This window comes from Pleuronectes platessa, chromosome 6 (genome assembly GCF_947347685.1).
Source record: "Pleuronectes platessa chromosome 6, fPlePla1.1, whole genome shotgun sequence".
Classification (NCBI taxonomy): domain Eukaryota; kingdom Metazoa; phylum Chordata; class Actinopteri; order Pleuronectiformes; family Pleuronectidae; genus Pleuronectes; species Pleuronectes platessa.
Window position 1 is genome coordinate 13,716,235 of NC_070631.1, and position 21,411 is coordinate 13,737,645.

At 41.0% G+C, this 21,411-nt stretch overlaps 1 protein-coding gene across 3 annotated transcripts; it reads right to left on the reverse strand.

The window, feature by feature from the left end:
• Nucleotides 1–1,806: 1,806 nt before the first annotated feature.
• Nucleotides 1,807–21,024, reverse strand: atf7a (activating transcription factor 7a). 3 transcript variants are annotated; one of them, XM_053424282.1, is made up of 13 exons: nucleotides 20,947–21,024; nucleotides 15,970–16,041; nucleotides 12,984–13,080; nucleotides 12,629–12,741; nucleotides 11,883–12,047; nucleotides 11,531–11,679; nucleotides 10,389–10,457; nucleotides 7,907–8,000; nucleotides 7,681–7,800; nucleotides 6,555–6,704; nucleotides 6,074–6,262; nucleotides 5,535–5,640; nucleotides 1,807–4,847 (listed from the first exon to the last, which is right to left on the reverse strand). In XM_053424282.1, exons 2-13 carry the CDS (start codon nucleotides 16,015–16,017, stop codon nucleotides 4,612–4,614), a joined length of 1,536 nt encoding a protein of 511 aa, XP_053280257.1. In that variant the 5' UTR covers nucleotides 16,018–16,041; nucleotides 20,947–21,024; the 3' UTR covers nucleotides 1,807–4,611. The 3 variants fall into 3 exon arrangements, with proteins under 3 accessions (XP_053280257.1, XP_053280259.1, XP_053280258.1); XM_053424284.1 differs by lacking the exon at nucleotides 10,389–10,457; XM_053424283.1 differs by lacking the exons at nucleotides 10,389–10,457; nucleotides 20,947–21,024 and having other exon boundaries at nucleotides 15,970–16,328.
• Nucleotides 21,025–21,411: the final 387 nt, after the last annotated feature.

The window sequence follows — 21,411 nt, forward strand, 5'->3', positions numbered from 1 at the left end:
ATCCTCTGCCGAGGAGCACAGCCCGACATCGGGGCGCCCTCTGCCGGCCCTTAGGCGGAAACACACACACGCACGCATCAGAATGTTTTTTTTACCAAGCAGGTATACACATATAAACACATTTGTTGTGGCGTGATTGTGCAAGTGTAAAAATAGAAAATAGGAATTAAAAATACTATCAGCACCAGGGGAGGGATTGTGCAATGTGTTCAGTTAGTCTGGGATTTTCCACAGGAAGTATCAAAGTGTCATACACACATCCACACACAAACACACACACACACTGTTGTTGCATAAACGAACGCAAAAGAACGCGTTCATTGAACACTTGTATGAGAACGATGAACTGAACGCAACTCAATGACAAATAATGAATTTGAACTGTGAACACTTTCATATTGTAGCGTCCTCGCGTATAGACGACAGGACACTTCTCTCTTTATGTGTAACTTTATTAAAGGGGCAGGCCCTACCTGCAACACAACAGCTCTCGGTCTCATATACAGATGGCATGAGAAAGCAGAGAGGGATTTTTACAGACTGTCTGATAAACATTCCGACAGTAAAGGCAAGGGGTAGTGATGGAAAAGGTTTTCTTTAACAAGTTAAGTCTTTCATTCTCACTGTCCACCTTAAAACTATGAAATGAACTGAAATATGAACTAGTTCAGAATTTAAATGGTGAACTATGAACGTGAACTATTCATGTTTACTTGTATGAACTGAACTTGCACCAAATTGACCAAACACTCATAAAAGCACGTGAGTACTGGGAAAAAAGAGTCACTTTGATAACAGAGCCGAAGCAAGGATTTTTAACAACACTGAGCCTAAGAACTAATTAAAAAAGATTGTAAATATCTGAAAATATATTTACTTAATTCGAACAGGACAACAAGTATGATTATTGAAAGATGTATCTACTTCTGTCTTTGTCCACAGATGAGTAAAAAAGACATGAGTTCAGAGGCCTCAACAGGTGCTATATGCTTGTCTTCTCATGCTGCAGAATGTGTTTTCTTTCTTGGAGCAGGTGGTGGTGATGGTTTCTCTCTATGAGTGTCAACAATCATTGTGTCACCTAACTGAATGTTACAGTGACTTGCTGCAGCGATGACCTGGGCTGGGGCTAGGTGGCTGGCATGCTGACATCAGTTGAAGCAAAGACGTTTTCGTTCATCGTTTTTTCTTTGTTATGGAGACAGGTCTTAATGAAACAGAAAAGAAAACTAGAAATACCCCACTACGGTTGTTTGCCTTCTGCTTGCTCGTGCAGTTTAAGTCTACATAAAAAATGTTGTTGACTCATACGAGGTCCCAGTGACCTTTGACGTCTGATCACTGAAATATCATCAGTATATCATTGAAACTGGTGAAACTGAAGAAATTCCCTGAGTGCATATTGTGTTCAGAAGCTTAAAATCATGTTTAGCGGAGCTGCCGTGACCTTTATATTTCACCACCAAATTCTAATCAATTCATCCATGGGTCCAAAAAAAATTTGTACCAAACTTGAAGAAATTCCCTCGAGGTTCGTGGAGATATCGTGTTCACAAGAATGGGATGGAAAGATAACACAAAAACGACCACCACTGGCTATCAACAGCACGGAGGCCTAAAAAAGTTGAATTTGGGATTTTGGATTTTACTTTTAAAGTACATGATATAATGATTTACAACCCGAGTACTGTCTGAAGAGAGGGAAAACTAGATACAGGTGTTAACAGAGCAGTTCAATGTCCCTACATTCATCATATTAAGTAAACATTAGTAGACATTCTGCAATCCAGAAAACAAAGGAAACAGTTTGATATTCATTAAGATGTAGTTTCTTTAATTAAAACTGCAGCACTGTACGTAAGTGCGCATAGTATTCCACTTGGACATGCATGGAAAAGTTAATATATTCATATAGTACAGATATGTACAATAGGACAATTTCTGAAAACATCAGTCCAACAATGGGAGTGTGAAAAACCATTTAAACACAATGAGCAACTTTCAAAATGTTGCATTTTTCATTTAAATTGCTCTTCTCATGACAATTCTAGTTAACATCAATATGCCAAAGACTGTGATGATTACAGTTATTTAACCAATTAAGTAAAAATAAGTTAGACAAGGACCATCAAAAACATGACCAAATTCATCTTAGCGAGGATAAAACAAAGGGGATAAAATCTCTTTGAAAAAGGACTAATGAAGTTTCGTTGCTGTGGGGAAAACAAAAAAACAAATCTGTATTAAAGAAATTTGTTTCTATATTCATCAGTACAATCAGAAGCATTATGACGAGTTGTATAGAGCCGAAAATAGAACACAACAGATGAAAACAAAGAAATGACAAAAAAGGTGCCGATGACATGAATTACATGAAAACATAAAAGCTAAATATAGTTTAAATTTTCATTTCATATGAACAATCGTCTAGAAGGGACTGCCAGACAAATATAGCGCCAGCTTCAAAGTACAACAAAATGCCGGGCTCGACGTCAGGACTGCAGGACAACATGTTCAGTCAAAGGTTCAAAGTATTAAAGTTTCTGAGCAAATTCCCATTCATGTATACAGTACAGAGGAGAGAGAGAAAAACATCATCTGAAAACACAGACCAACTGAATTGCAAATACTTAAATGAACAGAAATACAAAGCAACAATAAACTTGCATTATTTTAGTGCATAAAGACATGCCCTCATGTTAATGGACAGATATCTTGTCTTTGAAAAATCACATCTTGCAAATACACGATCACATCAGACAGAAGAGGGACAAGAATATACAGGAAAAATAAACAAGAAAAGAAAACCGCTTGTATAGGTGTTCAGGTAAAAATATATTGATATCTGGGTAAAAATATCTTTGTGGGATTTCTAAGAAAATGAAGTCATCCGGAGACAAGTCACAAGACGTTTTCCTCCCTCAAAGCTTTTACCAGTGAAGAAGTCTTTGCTGTGTCCCTCCACCAGATGACACAAAAGTATATTTTTTCATTTTTAGAGATTCATGAGGAATATTTTATTGATAGGTTGATTCATTGTTTTTTCATTGGATGAAATAAACAATTGGGGGAAAATATTTTTGCTAAGGTTCTGGATTTTCACATGAGCATCTCTGCATGTTTTAAAGAGGGGATATCAGAGGCACCGATGTGATCTTAAGGCAAAATGACCAGAAATTGTGTGTGACATTGTGAGTAAGTGCAAATAACAAGCAGTGATAAACTGTTGATTGTGTCATTTTGACCTTTGAATCGCAAAATAACAGTCCAGCTTTTTACCGCCTGCCCTAGGACAAGTACCTGGTTGGCTTTGGAGATGGAGAGATCGGATTTTTTTTATGGCTTACTTGAGGTTTGGTAAAGAGCTAAAGACAATAAGGGGTTCATTGCATCTCCAGCGAGCACCAAGGATGTGCAGCCATCCTGAGAAGTGTGATAATAACAGTTACAGTAAGTCCAGGGCCCACACAGAGAAACACAGTCAATAGAACAGTTTCAGATGAAATGAAAAAAAGGCATCCACTAACAAGCAGCTTAACAGTAAAACTGCCTCTTTTAGAGGAAACGTGAGAACGAGAGGAGAGCTGAAATTCCCTTCAGGTCAGAAAAATTATTGCTCTAACAAAATTAATTCAGGGCACTAATTTGGGTAGTCCAATGTATTTTGGTTGTATGGACTAATCTGGGAGGATGTGCCAATTAGTTAAAAAAAATATAGCTGCACATACTGTATCGTGATAAGAACACCCTAATAAAAAAGTCACATGCTATCAATCTAAATATTAATGTATTAGATCAGGAGTAGGCAAACTGCTATGTTCTGATGTACATAAATACATACACACAGAGACAATCACACACACAGTTTGTAAATTCTATCATAGAGGGGAGTAACTGAGGTAAGACTTTGGGTCCATGTTGAGATCGCCTTGAGGTGGAACCATTTACAAAAGGTTTAAGTGAACATTTGAGATCCAAGTCACGGAAGTCTAGACAGCTGCTGTGTCTTTGGAGTTGTGGATGTATTGGGACGTATGCAGTGATGGCATGTGTGGGTGTATATGGCTAAAAAGTCAAGGAGCAAAAGGCACTATTCCCTAAACAGTGTGAAGTCGTGTGTGTTGTTGGGTGTCTGATTTGATCATGAGTGTTTATGCAACACGTGTGTGTTTCAAGCTGCGCACATTTGTGGTACGTGTCAATGTGGGGGCGTTCGATATGACAGTACACTCAAGAGTGATGCAGTCCGACAGTCCAGTGGAGACTCATTTTGACTGAGGGTGAGGCGGGATGAGAAGGAAGACATTAAGGGAAACGAGGGGTGGTTGGGCGGGTGGTGGGGGTTGGAGTCCAGCCCCTGTAGTCTGTGGCAAAGTGAACAGGAAGCTCTCTCAAAAGTCTTAGTCCGTTCCCAGAAGGCTGCTGCTGAGCTCCAGGCCACAGCATGATGGCTCCTCAGGAGGGTCGGAGAGAGCAGAGGAGAAAGGGGGCGGGGCAACATATGAGATATTTGGATTTCTAGATTGAGGAAGATGGGAGGGGAGGGGGGGTGTCCTCTGCTCTTATTTCCCCTCGTGGTGAGCCAAGTCTTGGCCATGGTGGCATCGCTCATCATCTAGCAGCAGATTGAGACTGTGTTGATGCCATGATAATATGAGAGGGTCCACTCTCAGCCCTCTGATGCTGGCCCATTCCTGCCAGCACAGACATCGCCATGGCTTCTGCCGCTGCCCTTGAGCTGAGGCCGTTGTGCATCGCAGAGTGGCTGGGCGCCAAGGAGCTGTGCTGGATCACCGGGGCGGGAGAACCTGTGGGCTCTGAGGTGTCTTTCATGCTCTCCTCTGCCACTGCACAGAAAAAAACAAAACAACACATAATTAAAATTCATACTAAAATTAACTGACAAATTTAACTTTTAAATTGAATAAACAGTATACTCAATACTTCATATTGAAAATAATTGATTATTTGAATTGTTGTTCAGCAGTTAAAATGTAGCTGAATTTAGAAATCATATCCCAGACCAAAGATTCAAAATTCTATCATAAATAATTATGGGGGGGACATTAAAATATCAAATAAACAACCATTTAAAATCTGTAGCTTAATAGGTTTTAATTATATATTTCATCTTTCAGCTTTTAGAAATATCAATACTTCATTTTGCCAATGATTTTAGGTTTTCCTCTTTCAGATGCTGGGTTTAAAACAAACAAATGAGCTGTAAGCCGTTTAGTACAGGGTCTGGCATGCTAATTTATTATGCAAAAGCAATAATACATATACTTATGTCTTCGCTTTATTTGTATCTCACTAAAAAAAACATATCAACCTGGATTCTGGACTACGGCAAGAAAAATCTAAAGAGTGATGATCGGTGGTGAATTTTAGTCACAATATGATGCAAATGCTTTGCACAGTACACCACCTGTTTCGCTATTAATAGATATGGAAGAAACACAGTTCTACATCAAGTGTCCTGTCAGTTGAAATACTACTAGATATGCAAAATGGCTTCATTGTGCAGGGCTCACTTAGGTAGGCAGTCTTCTTTTGTAGGTTGGTAACAGGACAGTCCTTGTGAGCCAGCAGCAGCTGCTTCAAATGAGCCACCTCGTTCCGCAACAGAGACACTTCATTCTGAGAGCATGGAGAATCAGGCCGATCAATGTTACACATTATAGTTATAGTCATGCATTGAAACCCAAAGAAAAATTATAATTAATGCTGGGTCACATAATTCGGAGCAGTCTGACCTTTAAACTGTTTTCCACTAGTGTAATGTTATTGTTGTTTAGTGTAAAGCTCGCAGTGGAAATAAGGTGTAAAATTGAGCTGAAACTCGAATAGAATGAGGATGTGGAACAAGCTCTGATGGGTTCCACAGTTTCAACTCGTGTAAAATTATTCCCTGAAATTGATTTAGCTAATTGACACATACTGTTCCTCTTAAACTTCCTTGACTAGTTGAATGTCTGACAAATGGGTGCAGTAAGTGTGACCATACACACACTAACACAGGCCTCCCACAGGCCACATTTCCTTTCCTCGCACCCACTCCAGGCCCACTCACCGCCAGTGAGACGTTCATGTTGTTGAGCTCCTCAGCCTTCTTCTCGAGGGAACTGACCCACAGTTTGCGTTTCTGTCTGCAGCGCGATGCCGCGGCCCGATTCCTCTCGAGGAAGCGCTGCCTTCGATCATCTGGGTCATCGTCTACCGTCCGCCGCCGCCGCCCACCTGTGGGCTGTGCGGGTGATACCTAGGGGAGGGTAGGAAAGAAAACAACAGACAGGAGAGAAGCGGAAGCAAGACAAGAAAGAAAAGGGAAGTTTGAATCATAGTTTCATCATTTAGTCAGAACAGGACATAGTCATCACAATACAAGCAGTACAACCCCCATTTTATGTAACGGAAACAGGGGATATGCCATATATTAAACAAGTCTTATTATGTTTGGGTATTTTTTTTATCTTCCCAAGTTTAGGTCACATCGGTACTAGAGGTGAAAATCAAGTTAAAGGTAAGGCCTTCACTTAAGATGACCTGTGTACCTGTGGTTGTGCAGGTGATGGAGCATCTGGCTGCTGGACGAGCAGCTGGCTCTGCTCTGCCCTCTGAGGCACCATGGGGCTGCCGCCCATGGAAAACATCCCCATACTCTGTCCTGACGGGCTGTGCTGTGACAGCGCAGCCTTTAGACGCTGGAGCAGAAAAAATTATAAAACCAATATCAGCAAAAGGTAAACAGGAATCAACAGAAAGGACCACAACACTATAAACGGACAAAGAAATGAATGAAACCACAGTTCAGGTTCAGTGGGGGGGGGGGGGGGGTCTATTTTTTTGTGTATTGTGCTGTTTAGAACTAATTAACAGTAATTCACACTTATGATCCATCATGTCACTAAAGCCAATTTATTTTAGGGACAAATGTTTGTGCTGTGAAGTGAGACTGTACTGTGTGCATTTTTTAAATGCAGTATATCTTGTTGACTGGGTTTTCTTCTAGATGTCTGATGTATTCATGATGAAATGTAATCCAGTGCCAGGTTGTACCGCCCCTTCCCTGAATCCTTTGAGGAGTTCATTTAAAAAGGTGCTCTAACTCTGCAGAGATCCTCGCCCGTGTTGACCTGACAGCGTCAAACAGTTCCAGCTTATTTCAGCAGCACATTCATGTGACATCCTGTTCTATCCCTGTTGTATTGAGTTCAGATCTGGAGGCTTTGCATGTTCCTGGAACAATCTTCAGAAGATGTTGCTTTGTGTTGTTGCTATATAATATGACTATTATCCGGTTTTAAAATTAAACTTCATAGCTTTGAAAATAGCTGACATTGGCTCTGGTGGCACAAATCTGCTCAACAGCATTTTTAATACATCATGATAAGTATCCTTACGAGTATGTACCTGAGCCTAGAAAAATTCTGCACGTCAACAAATTATCCCCTGCCTTTTTTGGCACCAATGTTACACTTGTTACTTGGATTTTCTCTGTATAATCATGAATTCTGTACAACTGTGTTGTTGTGGTGTAAGGGTTAAATAAACAAGCAACTGCAGTAGAAAGTCATATGATGAACAAACTAAGCCACTGCAGAGGAAGGCTGGAGGGTGAAGATGGAGACAAAAAGAACAGATAAAGAGATAAAAATAGAGAGCTAATCTAGTGCTGACCATCTTGGCCTCTGAGTGGATGTTGTAGCCAGAGGGGGAGTTAGAGCCGCTGCTGCTGCCTCCCCGAGGAGGACCAGGGATCCCAGGAATGTTGGGTACCATGCACAAGGGTCGGGCCAGCTGGAGACCAGACATGATACATAAATACACATGTATTAAAAACTTGAAGCAACTTTTTCATTATATAAATGAAATAAAACATATCATAAGGTTTTTTCAGCCTTACATTAATTACAGAGGGTATCTGTACAGGACCAGGGAGCAAAGGCACTGCCTGGCCAGAGGGAAGCATCATCATGGGGTAGTGGCTGGTTGGCGAACTAGACAGGCAAAGAGGAAGAGGGACAACATTACATTACATTACAACTTTCATGTATACTTGAGTTGAGGAAATTAATTGTTTCTCTGATGCATTGTAATCCGGACGTGGACATCTCTGCATCTGTGATAAAGTAAAGGCTAAAGATTCAGCACACAAGTCTAAACTGATTGAAGGTGAATCAATGCAGAGAGCACTGACCACTGTTATAGACGGACTGTTGTAGTCAGGTTTTTGAATTGAAAACCTTATTTAGTAAATTACAGCACACGTACTGTAATCACAGTAAAAGTCTAAAGTACTTTTTAAAAACAAAAATCATGAGGCTATTGAAGTTGCACAACTCTAGTCACACAGGGATACAAATAAGAGAATATTAATTTACAATCATCATTCATTTAACTTTATATCATTTACAATGATATAAAGTTAAATTATAGAGACAGAAAAAGAGGAGCAACAAGACCTTGCAGGAAACTTATAAACAATTTCACAATTTACCTAAATAAAAGAAGAAAAAAAAACACTTTGGATTAGAAGAACTAAAGGAATCAAGATTATCGAAACATTACTTTGTAAGCCTAAAATGCCAAATAAAACGCAGTTATGTGAGACATTACAGTTAAAATACAGTTATACAGGAACTGAAGATTCTGTCATCTTGTAAAAATGAAAATGGATCTCCCCTGAGTTTCTGTAACACAACAAGTAGCACCACACTAACAACCATCATTAGTCCAAGCTCTGCAGACAAAAACTGCATATACCCAGAAATGTATCATATTTAAGTCAAAAACACAATGTTTGTTATACCATCATAACTTAGAGAATCATAGACGTTCAGAACAGCTTTGGGACCAGCAAACTGACGATGTTATATCGTCATACAGGGTTTTCAGTCTTTTCTAGAGATGTAAGTCTTTTTGCAGTTTCTAAATACGCGAATAAAGTCTCATTTAAAAATGATGTAATTATGAATATGCTACATAACCTTTATTGTCCTCAGACCTTAGCTCATGTCAGTTAATTTGGTTAACAGTTTCCCTAATGAATGCGTTCAGGAACTGTCGGGTTTCACACACACGCGAGATGTGACACGAAGTGACAGGAACGATCCGGATTCATGATCTGACATCATCGATTAATAATTTAATAAATGTGATCGTCAGTTTGTGACATGGACCCACACATACACACACACACACACACACACACACACAGGCAGGAGTGTGTCCTATACACTTCTGCAGACAGGAGAGAAGTTCCTCCCGCAGATTATGTGTTTTAACTTCACTGTTGCAGAAGACACAACGCCCTGTTTATCCAAGAACATAAATATGCATTCAGCAGGTTTTTATAAAGATCAGTTCTGCGTGTGAGTGTTTAGAAAAGCGCAAAGGAGCAGAGTCTCTTGTTGACCGACACTGAGTAATGTGCCCACGGATGTGCCCCATTGGGGGAGGGTGTTATAAAATAATCGTTCATTATTCGTAATCGAGGTTAAAGTTTCAAATAATCGTGATACTGACTTTAAGTCATATCACCCATCCCATGGCAATTACCTTGCTTCTAAAGCAGTCTACAAATTGTTTGGAATTCTTGCCTTTCTTGTTTAGAAGCCTGTTATGCTGATTGGGTTTTACTAAGAAATACAATTTTAGTCATTTGAAATAGTAAAAACACTGAGAAGTGTAAAAACACCTTTTCTCAATAACTTTCAGTTTCAGTATTAACATGTAGCTGGTCAGCAGACATCAGCTTGTGGTCCCTCAATGGGGCCCAGGACACTTTTGCGCTCACACAATGTGGCAACATGCGTCCACCTCCCATTGTGGTCTGAGTGATCAGATCTGCAATGTGTTATCAATTAATGTTGTGTTCGTTCACACCATTACTTAGAGCAGTCTACTTGATCAGATCATCTGTGAATTATCTTTTATCTTATTAACGATCTACATTAACTGAGTGGAAATTCTGAGGGAACAAAATAATTCAGTGATTTTTCAACATTACAACGAGCAACTTATTGTCACCACTGACTCTATTTTGTCACACGTTTACGACACATATTCTATCCTGTTTACTTTGTTAAGAGACTTTCACAAGGCTTTTTTTCTGAACAGGGTCATGCCAGAAAAAGTCTGTCAACAACTGTGATAATCTCATCCGCTTCAAAAAGTTGACCATGTTATGGTGCGAAAGACCTCAGCAGTGCAGCATTGTGTTTGAATGTTAGTAAAGTAAAAAAAGTAGTATTTCAGTTAGATTACAGTTGGTTTCCCATTCATTGTTGAACTGTGACAGTGCTCCATAGTCTAATTAGTCCCTCCATTTTCATAATAAAACACAAACAATGTACACTTCTAATAATAACATAAAAGATCTCAACCTTAGTCTTTGTGCCGTTGCTTCTTTGTAGAGATGTAAGCCTCCATCTCTGTCCCACCCTCTCTCCATTCTGTGGGAAATGCCCCGGGTTCCCATTTGTTATTAGCCAACAATGATCAAGACACATCTGAAACCACCTCAACCAATTTAACATTATTCAACCATTGAAAACAAGTTGGGAAGAAAGCATCAATCATCTTTAAACCTAATACAAAACAGCCAGATTTATCAGTCAGCTGTGGTTGATATTTACAGTTGATGGATAACATCACTTACATAATTCAGAGTTTAAGTTGCATGCAACATGCATATGCTACCATGTGACATGACTTGAGGCTGTGTTCACAGCGTTTCTACCACATACAGTAAATGAGGAAGCCTATTCAAAATACTCTCATGCATGAATTACAACATGAACATGATCCTGAACAGAACTTGGATCTTTCAGATGGCTATGTTATCAGTTTTGGGGATCTCTGATTGAAAGCCCAGTAGTTCCTTCTCAGCCAAAGAATATCTGGAGGATGCTGCAACAACTTTCCAGGACTGCACAACTTTTTGCAGGACATTTTACTTTTCCTCTCATTTTCTATGACTGGAAATCTGGTCAACGTAGTGAAATTTGTTAACCAAGTTTTTCAGGATACATGAGAAATAGTGAAAAGGTGTTGAGTTTTAAAACTACCCGATGGCCATTTTAAAATAAAAAATATCAGCAGGGCAATGCATACCATGTCTTTGCACTGGGAATGCTAATGTTTTCATCTTGTAATAATACCATTTAATATAATTTATATCATAAGATAACCGATGGTTAATAAGAAAACTGTAGATTGTGTCTCTAATCTTATTGGTTGCTAAAGTTAATACAATACTACACTATGACATCATTATGACATAATTTCTACCAATTTATTAAAGATCTACACAAGCGTCAAGTCATGACTTAAGAGCTATAGGATGCAATGATACCTTGAACTATGACGCCATTTATTGACTTCACTGTGACATCGCTTATATGATGGGTCATCATTTTATGATCAATAAAGATTTTTTTTAATTATTTTGTACATGCACACAAAATAAAAGTTCAACAAAGGTCAGCAGAGGTTAGGAGAAGGAAGTTGACAGAGCATTACTCACCCCAGAGTACGATTGGAGGGTGGTGTCTGTGTGATAACAGAGGTCGGTGATGGCATAGTGGGCTGGAGGGCATCAAAGCCCAGGTGTAATGGGAGGGAACCTGGACGCACAATAGTAGGGGTGGGGGCTGAACTCCTGGGAGGGGTGTCCTAGGACAGAAGTGTGGGAAAAAAAACATTTCAAAGGCTGTTTTTAAATATGTTTGACATTTAACCTCTCAGAGAAGGAGAAAACATGGTTCCCTTCCTTATTTAACACTGTAAAATTATAACGAGCCATACTCTTTCTACATTATTTGAAGTTTAGACTCTTTTCTTTATCCACTCATCCCCTACTTCCGGTTCTCTCCTACCTTTCCTTTAACCAGATACTCTCTGCTGCTGTCAGACTGTCCAGAGAAAGAGTCTGGGCTGTCTGGTGGCGAAGAGTCGACCTCTACAGGTTCCTCCTCTTTCACCTTCACTTCTGATGATGTCTGCAGGGTCATGTCCAAAGCCACAGAGTTGGCAGCAGACAGCTGAGAAGAACAGCGACAGGGAGACAGAGATACAGGGAGTCAGTTCACAATACTTATTAAAGATACCATTCTCATGGACTACAGTACATTAAAAAAGGAAGTGGGCATTTAACACTCAAACCAAACAACCACAGCCTCAATTCATGCAATATATGAATATTTGAAAAGCAATGTACAGAAGTGGAACTTGATAAAATCACCCTAACAAATGGTTACAATAGTAGTAGCACGAGGCTGGAATTTCTAAAAGCAATATTTTTGTATTACATAGGGTAAGAAAGAAGGAAGTAGAAAATGACTGTCTTTTCGGAAAAATCCCTGGGCCTCTGTAGCGGAAATACAGTCATAGATACATGCAGTCTCACTCACACACACACACACACACACACACACACACACACACACACACACACACACACACACACACACACACACACACACACACACACACACACACACACACACACACACACACACACACACACACACACACACACACACACACACACACACACACACACACACACACACACAGAGAGAGATATAAACACAGATTTCATCAACCCCACGTCCTAACTTACAGCGTTTTTGGCCCTCTTTTCCTCCTCTTCTTGATCGAAGGAGTTGGCCAGCTCGTTGAACAGACCAACCTCCTCACAGTTCTTTAGGAAGCGAGTGGGAGTAGGTGTCTGGTCTGGCAAATGGAAACGATCACAGATGACTATAAGTGACACTTTCACACATGGTTCACACTTTGCAATGAATATAGAAACCCATGTCATGGATGTGAGGCTGCTTTTCTTAAGGTGGCATTAACAGTGCTGGAATAAGCCGGAGCCGAGGGAAGCTAAAACAGTTTTCATCTGAATGACGGGAGTAGATATGAAACAAAGAGGAAGAGTAAAGCTGATTGTTTGTCTGGTAAACAAAGAATACCTGCTATAATGACAGAGTCGGTCCTGGGTGGTCCAAATTTCAGCGTCATCTCGTGCTTGTGTTTGTGTACGGCCAAGTGGTCTTCATTGGTAAACCTCTGGAACAAGTGAGCAAGAAGATAAGAGGGAAGATAATTACATTATATAAATTAGCTTAGAGCTAATTTTCTACTTTTTGCCATTGACCTAAACCCAGATATCATATTGCAATAGCCACAGACAGATAATCTTTCGCAGATGTTGCCCAACACACGCAGCCTTTACAATGTACATTATGTGACGAACCACAAAGAAAACTGTATCTGTACAATTCCTCTTAAAAAAAACTGTATAAGCCTTCTATAGCCGCAGGACACGGGCTCAAATATCCTTACATCTACTAGAATCTGAAAAGAATAAAGAAAGAGGGCCTGTATGGATGAGCCCTGAAATTATTTTAGGACCACAGAAATGTCAAGAATGAGCAATTGTTTTAAGTGTCAACAAAATTATGAAAAATTTAAAAATTACTAGCATTGGAAAATACAGCTGACTCATCCAAACAAATGCTTTAAACGCAAGTGAAATATTTCTATAGAAGGGATCGTATTGTTGTGCAACAAGGAGTAAAGCATGTGAATGCAGTAAACTGTATTTCAGCAAAGCTCTACATTAATCTACAGGTCCTGTTGCTCAATATCAGGTATCCACAGTGGAAGCTACAGAGCACCAGCAGCCAGCCCGTCCTCTGAGACACGCCACTTCTTCTTTGGAGAAGTGGCGAGGCGAATAAGTCAGAGACGTAGGAGGAATAATCTTGGCTCTGGCAGCAGCCTATTCACCATTCGCTGCAGCCTATTTTAGGGCGCCGCGTAGCAGTTGCGAGTTCAGTCGTGAGAGTGAAGTGGAAACACAGTCAAGTGTCATGGGACTTATTTTTAGCCCTGCCAGGCAGCATCCCCAGTACAACTACATGTCTCATTTGTCTCTTTCCCCTGAACAAGGCGGCTGGGTCTTGTGGAGAGAACTATCTATCCGGCTAATCTCCCCTGTATGAGATACTGGCAGCTCAGATTACCCCTCTATGCACACTAAATACTGGGCATCATAAAATGGGGGACTGCCGCCGCTGCTGCTGCTGTTGTTGTTGCTGTTGTTGTTGTTAAAAGGAAAACCCTAAGCAAAGCCAGGAGTCAATCACCCATGTTCTATTATGGGCATGATTCAGACTTTCCTGGTAGACAACTGTTGCTTCTAAAGGGCAGCAGTAAAACAGTATTTAGACATGCGACGCTTATGTTTCTAAATGTACACAATTTATGATCAAACTAAAGGCCAGTGAAATCCATAAGTAACAGTACAGACTTCCTCATCTAAAATTTGTATAGAGATACCTACGGTGACTGATATAACTTTTGCTGTTTCATTTACAATGATTTATGTGGGGCAGCTGCAACATCAAGGAAAAATCCTATTTCAATGTAGAGCAGTACAGAGGCCATTATTCACGCAGATAATCCAATAATAAATCCACTGTATTTTCCTCATCAAAACGTCAGTTACACAAACGTTACCAACTAACGGTCGCTCATGAACGTAATGGAGCACTTATCAGATTCAGAGTCCTGAGGCATTAGCCCAGACCAAAACAGAGCTAAAAGAGAAGAAGTATAAGACAATATGTCAATGTTTTGTTTTCAATTTATTCTGCTGCCACTTAAGTCTATAGAAAAGCAATAAACCTTTAATATTTCAGAATTAATTGTTAATTTATAAGAAAAGGGTTTTGTCAACAACATATTTATATTGCTAAAAGTCAGGTGGTGGCATCAAAAACACACCCAAACAGCTAACACTATCACACCATACTACGATTCCCTGGTCTGTTTATACAAGGGTTTAACAGTCAAACAAAGCTGAGGAGAGGGCCGCAGCTGTAGAGCCGAACCATCATCGACTGTCACTTTGCCTTGAAACGCTTCCGCCTGATTCTTTTGCCTTAACTGTCAACTAAATAAATAATGATGTCTTCCCATGAAATATGCAGAGTATTTACGCCACAGAAACATGTCAAAGGAAAGTTAAAATGTCTTTTTTTCTATCAAGAAAGGGGTCCCCAGATGTCCATAATATTCTAAGAAGAAAGAAACCAAACAAAATCATGAGTTATTTACCCGACGCACACATGTTTAACTGTTCAAACCACAGACCACGTGTCAAACAGATCCCTTCTAATCAGAGGTGGGCTTACGGACAAATAAATGTTTCTAAACCACATAAACACTTTCTTCCTCCAGACCCCCTGAGGCAATCCATCTCTTGCTGTATGGATGTCACAGCCGGCTGCACCCAGCATCAGACGGCTGATTGAGCACAACATTAGACGTGATATTTCCTGTGTTGAATAATCGTGAGTCCTAGGACACACTTCTTTTAATATACTGTTTTTTCAGGCCAAGTCCCGACAACGCACCACCTTACTGGCATGTGAGCACACTATTGGCACTCAGCTGAGTCACTGAGCGGCTGTAACCTGTGTCTGCAGGCGCTAGAAGTCAACAGTGACAGGTTGAAACAATAACTGCGCTCTGATTAGTCACTGGAGCTTCCACTGAGTCATGGCTGGAGGAGACAGCGGTGTCTCACAAGACCACATGCTGGCTCGAAAGCCATTGGTGTGCTGATCATTCAAGAGTGCAGCATAAATCACAGTTAGTTGGGTAATTCTGGCAGGAGGTACAAGTTTGTTGGCAGAACACATGTTCTTTCACGGTCTTCGGGTTCACTCATTGTATATTAATGAAGCTTTTTTTAGACTCAAATACAAAAAGTCTGATGTCAAGTATAATTTATTTTTATTGCTTTCAGTTTATTTTTCTTTTAGACGGAAAATATTTTCAACCATGTTACAGCCGGCGGTTGGAGAGTAGTCACACAAAGGCAAGAACACTCCACACCACATCCACATGCACACACCTGAAAGCAGGAGAGGGAGGGAGAGGACTTACCTGTCCACAGCCGGGAGCACTGCACACAAAAGGTCGGTCGTCCCCCATTTTTGCAAAGAGCTTGCAATGTAGCTGTGGGAAAGGAGAAGAGGAGAACATTGCTGCGGCTTTTCTTGTTTTGTGAAGTGGAAAATCCTGAAAACAACAAAACAGGGATGCTGTGGCTTGTAGTCCTTAGTCTGAGCAGGAAGCCGAATGCTATTTAAAAATAACCCTGGCAAAAAGGAAAACATGCACAGAGGCAGCGAGACGAAGTTTCCCTGGTGATACTTCCTTCACACAGGGGGGGCTTCTGGCTGGCCAATGAGGAGCCGCTTACAAAAGAGGACGGCAGCTACCATTTACACAAAGACATCTCCTCCTTCTCTTGTGTCTCGTTTTCCCTCACTTCCAGTCCCTCCTTCTCTCATTACCACTCCTGCTTCTCACTTCTCCTGCACCGATCAATCTTTTCCAAATGCTTGAAACCCCTCAGTCAGTCTCTCTCTCTCTGATTCAGCTGTTTCTGCCTCGGCACAGTTTCTCTTACACTCATCTTCATCCACTTTGTTGAGAACTCTCATGTGAATCCACAGAACAAACATCATTCATACAACGGACTAATGGAAGTGGTTCCACAACGTTACTAACAAAACTAATGAAATCTAATGAAATGTTCGAGTCAAATATAACAATGCTATAATACTTTTGGTGCTCTCATAAAGAGCTGCAAAATTACTTTGGTAATCAATTAGTTGATTGAGATAAAAATGAGTTGCAATTTTCATTCCGATAATCAATTGATTGTTTAAACAATCTTAAATGCAAAATTAAGAAAAATAAGTTAACTTAAATGACATTTCCTGTTTTTATCTGTTTTATATCTTATTAAACTGTGTAAGTCACGAACTGTTGATCGGACAAAACGAAACATCTACAAACATCAACTTGGACTTTCTATTGATATATTAAGTGTACAAGTGTTTATCTGATTCAAACAGGTCACTCAACTAAGTTCTAAAAATGGTAACTTGAATGCAATTTACGTTCATGAAATGGCAACTTTAAGACAACAATTTTTAAATGATTGTGTTTTATCATTATATCAGAGATAAATGCATGTCTCTCTGGCATGTTCCTCTGCTAGCTGGATATAGGGTTGAAATACAATGAAAACCTAATTGTTGCTGTCAAAGGACAGTATGATTTGAACTCTTTATCACAATAAAATGTTTACCCTTGAAATTTACAACCGTTTATTAACATACGTCAGTGTACAATAGTTCCTTTTTCATGGTGGCTCACTTCTGATTTTTTACTACTTATTAATAATAGGGTTGGGACATCTTTGTTGGACTTTAACTTTTGGTTAGATATTAGACATTGTAGTTATTTTAAGATTTTAGTAGTGTGTTGATAGCAAAGTATAAAGCTTGGTATTACATTGTTCATCATTTGATCGCACTGGCAACCCTTCCTAAGCTTTCCATGGGTCCCCCCCACCCCCACCACCACCCTACCCTCTCTACGAGCACACGCTAATGTCAAGAGTTTACACATGGTCCTGTTTGTTTTTTCCTCCTGTTGGGCCTGAAGCTGCACAGACATACACTAAAGCTGTGAGAGGCTTACAGCGTCTATCAGCTGTTTCCACAGAGGAGAGCAACTCCTCACAACCCCCTCCTCCCACCTCAACCCTGCCCGAGACTCCACCCCACACCGCACTGCTCTGCACAGCTGAGGAACCCCTCCACGTGAAGACAAACTGGGAAGTTTAGAAAAATAATGTGGTCATTAAATTTCAATCAGGGAATTGGAGGGGTGGCGATGGCGACGAACGAAGGGACATTAATGTTTCAACGCTCTCAGCTGGCCCAAAGTGACGTCTGGCAGCTATTACACAACACAGCCCCACTGACAGTGCAGCAACCAGCAACATGCATCAACACAATATATACAACTAAACACCTCCTGAATATTTACTGACTGTGACCATTTAACAGGATAGCCCCCGTCCATCTGTGATGTCTTAACATGTTTGTATAGATTTTTTTATGGTGTTTTTTCACAAAAACGGTTTCTACATCATCCAAATTAAAATGTACAGATTCCATAAACCTGTTTAGAATTGCATTATTACAGATGAACCTACTTCACTAACCTCAGCAGTAAAAACGACATGGGTTGAGCATGTAGCCTTACATTATTAAGTGGGACAGATTATTCATTATGTTGGCGAGGCATAAATGTCTGAAAGCTTTCCCAATGTTGAAGTCAGTACATTTTCCTCCTTCCTCCCTCTGTCGACAGCTGCCCCTGAGCCAACACATGATTACTGAAGCCTTGCGCTGGAATACAACGCTCTCCCATGACACCGGGCCTGTAACAGGCCTCCAGTAACTGTCGTGTCGCTCAGCTCCATGTCTTTATGAGGAAAGGAGTGTGCATCGTATTTGTAAGCGAAAGCCCAATCCCTCTTTTTCCTGATTAAAGGGCCGATGAAGCAGAGCAGTCTGATGCAGACTGCAGACCTCCCATGCGCTGGAGAAAGACAACAGATCAGTGCCAGGACCCTCGCAAAGTGCTTCCAATCCACTTAGTCTATTTGGGCAGAAACGTGTCTGCAAACAAGATACTCCGTCTAGCTCGTTATACCAAGGGTGTGGACTGCGTGGGGAAGTGGACACATCTGGCGTGAGGAGGGGGGACCAGATTCTGAGTTTACATCTTACTAAAGACATGCTCGACATTAACTTGGCTGGCTGGTACCAACATGAAATCTGGGATCCAATCTTGTGGGAAGTTCACCATAAATTCCAGATGACAGGGGCAGAAAACACTATTTGTTTTAACAGATGCCCCCAAACAAAACATGAACTTGATTAAAGAAGATGTGTTAAAGTATTTTCTTCAGCATCTGCTGCTTGGTTATGTGGTGGAACAATCCATTTTAAATAAGATCTTTACAGCAGCTCTACACCAAAAATTACACAGGTTATTTACTACTTTGGTTGTCAAACTTGTCTCACTGAGAATAAAGTCAGTGGGTAAATTAATAAGTTGACAGTGTAACATTTAACAGCACACTGCTAAATGCTCTGCTTCATTCAGACCTCATCTCTGAGAGACAATAATATAGTCACCTAGCGACATTAGTCCTGATGCACATCACTGATATTCATTACAGGCATGGACGTGAAGAGCAGTGATTTTCAACACCAAGGTGACATGGAAGCACTCAAAGTGCCCTAATTCCAGACCCACTCATTGAGCCAAAGCCAAAGTCTTGCCATTAACTTGGATTTCTCCAACTCAGCAGGTGTGCAGGAACGAGTCCCAGCTATAATCAGCCACAGCCATCCAGTGTTTGATGCAGCCTGCTAGGAAACTGACTAAACAAGCTGTATTAATAGCTTGTGCTGCAGCCATGACTCTGGAATCTGAGGCTTGAATTGCCAGAGGGTAGGGGAGACCCCTCAAAAAGAAAAAAGAGAAAAAGGAGGGGGGAGGAGAGAGGGAAATAGGGAAACGGTGAATTAATGAAAAGAAAGAAAGAAAGATGAGTTCTTGGAAATGTGAGCTACAAGCTTTGGCGACCCAGAGCTCGAGTCTGTAGCTGGGTGTGTGCAGACAGGGTGTATTTATGTTAGCAAAGTGAACATGAGATTTTGTAAATGGAACAAATGAAATCCTATATCCATGTCTGCATAACCAACAAGTCCTAAAAGCTAAGTCCATTCCAAACCAGCAGACAATGCTGGACAATGCAGGACGGACCCATGGCAGTTGTCTAAAGCAACCCTACATGCACTCACCGTAAAGGGTTTTGTTTCAACAGGTACAAAGACAATGTTGATGTGTTGCTTTTCATGTAGAGTAGTTAATAGCAGCCTGATGTGTATGAACCACATACAAGCATAAACACACACGTATATACATATAGATTCCGCAGGTATGCAATGACCTTCATATGAAATGCATGTTATCACAGAGAGTGGGTCAAGATGTTGGGTTGGACTGTGCATGCTGCAGTTTTCTCCAGTGTAGCTTTTTTACATGTGATGGAATGAGGCACAACTCTGCCAATAACATGACCTACATTCCTAATGAAGGTGTTGACATGCACGGGGATACGGATCCTTGGGCGTCAGGCAGCTCAAATTGCAATACTATGGATATCATTATTACTTGAGACTTTTGAGGCTGTCCCTGCAGAGGCAGATTAACATCGCACAATCTTCTACCGCCAAAAAACAAGACGGGCAGATGTTTTCCTGGGGTTTCGGGGGCACGTGGAGAAGAGGTTGAGGTCGCGTGTGTCGCAGTGAAACCCCCCCGGAGTCCTGCTAACTTTTTTTCACCGGGCAGCGATCACTGCCTTGAAAAAGTTTGTCTAGTCTTCTGAAGCCTCCATTACCTCCTGGCTGCGGACGGGCACGCTTAGCCCAGCCTTTTCCCGTAACAAGACCGCCTTTTCTTCTCAGCAATTGGCTGCAAGCGCGTCATTCAACCGCGTCTGAAGCACGCAGCAGCTCTGCGCCCTGTCAATAACACGGGCTGGTTCAACCTCATTGGTTAAAAGCCTGGAATAAACTTTTTTGTATCCACGCAAAACTAATGGCTAGCTGGCGTGGCTACGCGTTAACAACAGGCCGAACGCACATCGGAAAAGAGTAATAACAGCGCTACGAGCGGACTCTGCGCAGCCGGCGGACACGCGTCGGCTTGTATCCGAACGTAACTGGTGTGTTTTCGCGACGTGAGCGAGCAGCCACAGGAACTGGAGCTAGCCGAGCTAGCAGAGGTCTGGTTAGCGGACTGACACTTAGCGACAGACATGGGTCCCAGGGAAGCTGCAGCGGCACTCCGGACACTTTAACGCAGTTTTCGCGACGACAAACAGTGAAAGTGTCGCAGCGGCTGCTGCTTTACTTTCGTTGGGTCTGGTCGACAAAACTGTGGAGAGTTTAAATGGTAATAAAGTGTTTACAAACTCACCCTTGCGCCCCTCTCTCTCTCTCTCTTTCTCTCTCTCTCTCTCTCTCTGGATCTCCTCTCCTCTCTTGGAATTTGACACTCCCCTCGTCGACGTCGAGTTATCGCGAGAGTTCCCGTTGGAAACATGTGTCCGCACAGGGATGCCGCTCCCGAGTGAGTTCATGTTTTCACTCTTGTATTTGAAGAGGGTTTCTCCTGTCAGGCCTCATCACCTCCGTCAATCCTTGCCCCGGACGAACTGGCAATATTACATTGTAGCATCTAAATCACGTCTATAACCAGTTTTCTCTCAAATCCAATATACAGTAAGCTAGTTTATCCCTGCAATAAATCTTGACATTATAACTGAGATATTTTGTTAGCGTTGTTAAGTATTAAATCAATTGTATTATCTGTCATTGTCTTATTATTATCACTTTGGAGACTGCAGTTTGCAATGGTTTTGTTTATCTATTATTTTTTTCA

What these genes read in the sequence shown, in the direction of transcription:
- atf7a (XM_053424282.1), bottom strand. Translation starts at nt 16,017, where the DNA reads ATGGGGGACGACCGACCTTTTGTGTGCAGTGCTCCCGGCTGTGGACAG. An exon ending in AGATACCCTCTGTAATTAAT is followed by an intron (nt 7,801 to 7,906) that starts GTAAGGCTGAAA and finishes TCTGGTCTCCAG; the next exon opens with CTGGCCCGACCCTTGTGCAT. An exon ending in AAAGAAGACTGCCTACCTAA is followed by an intron (nt 4,848 to 5,534) that starts GTGAGCCCTGCA and finishes TTTTCTGTGCAG; the next exon opens with TGGCAGAGGAGAGCATGAAA.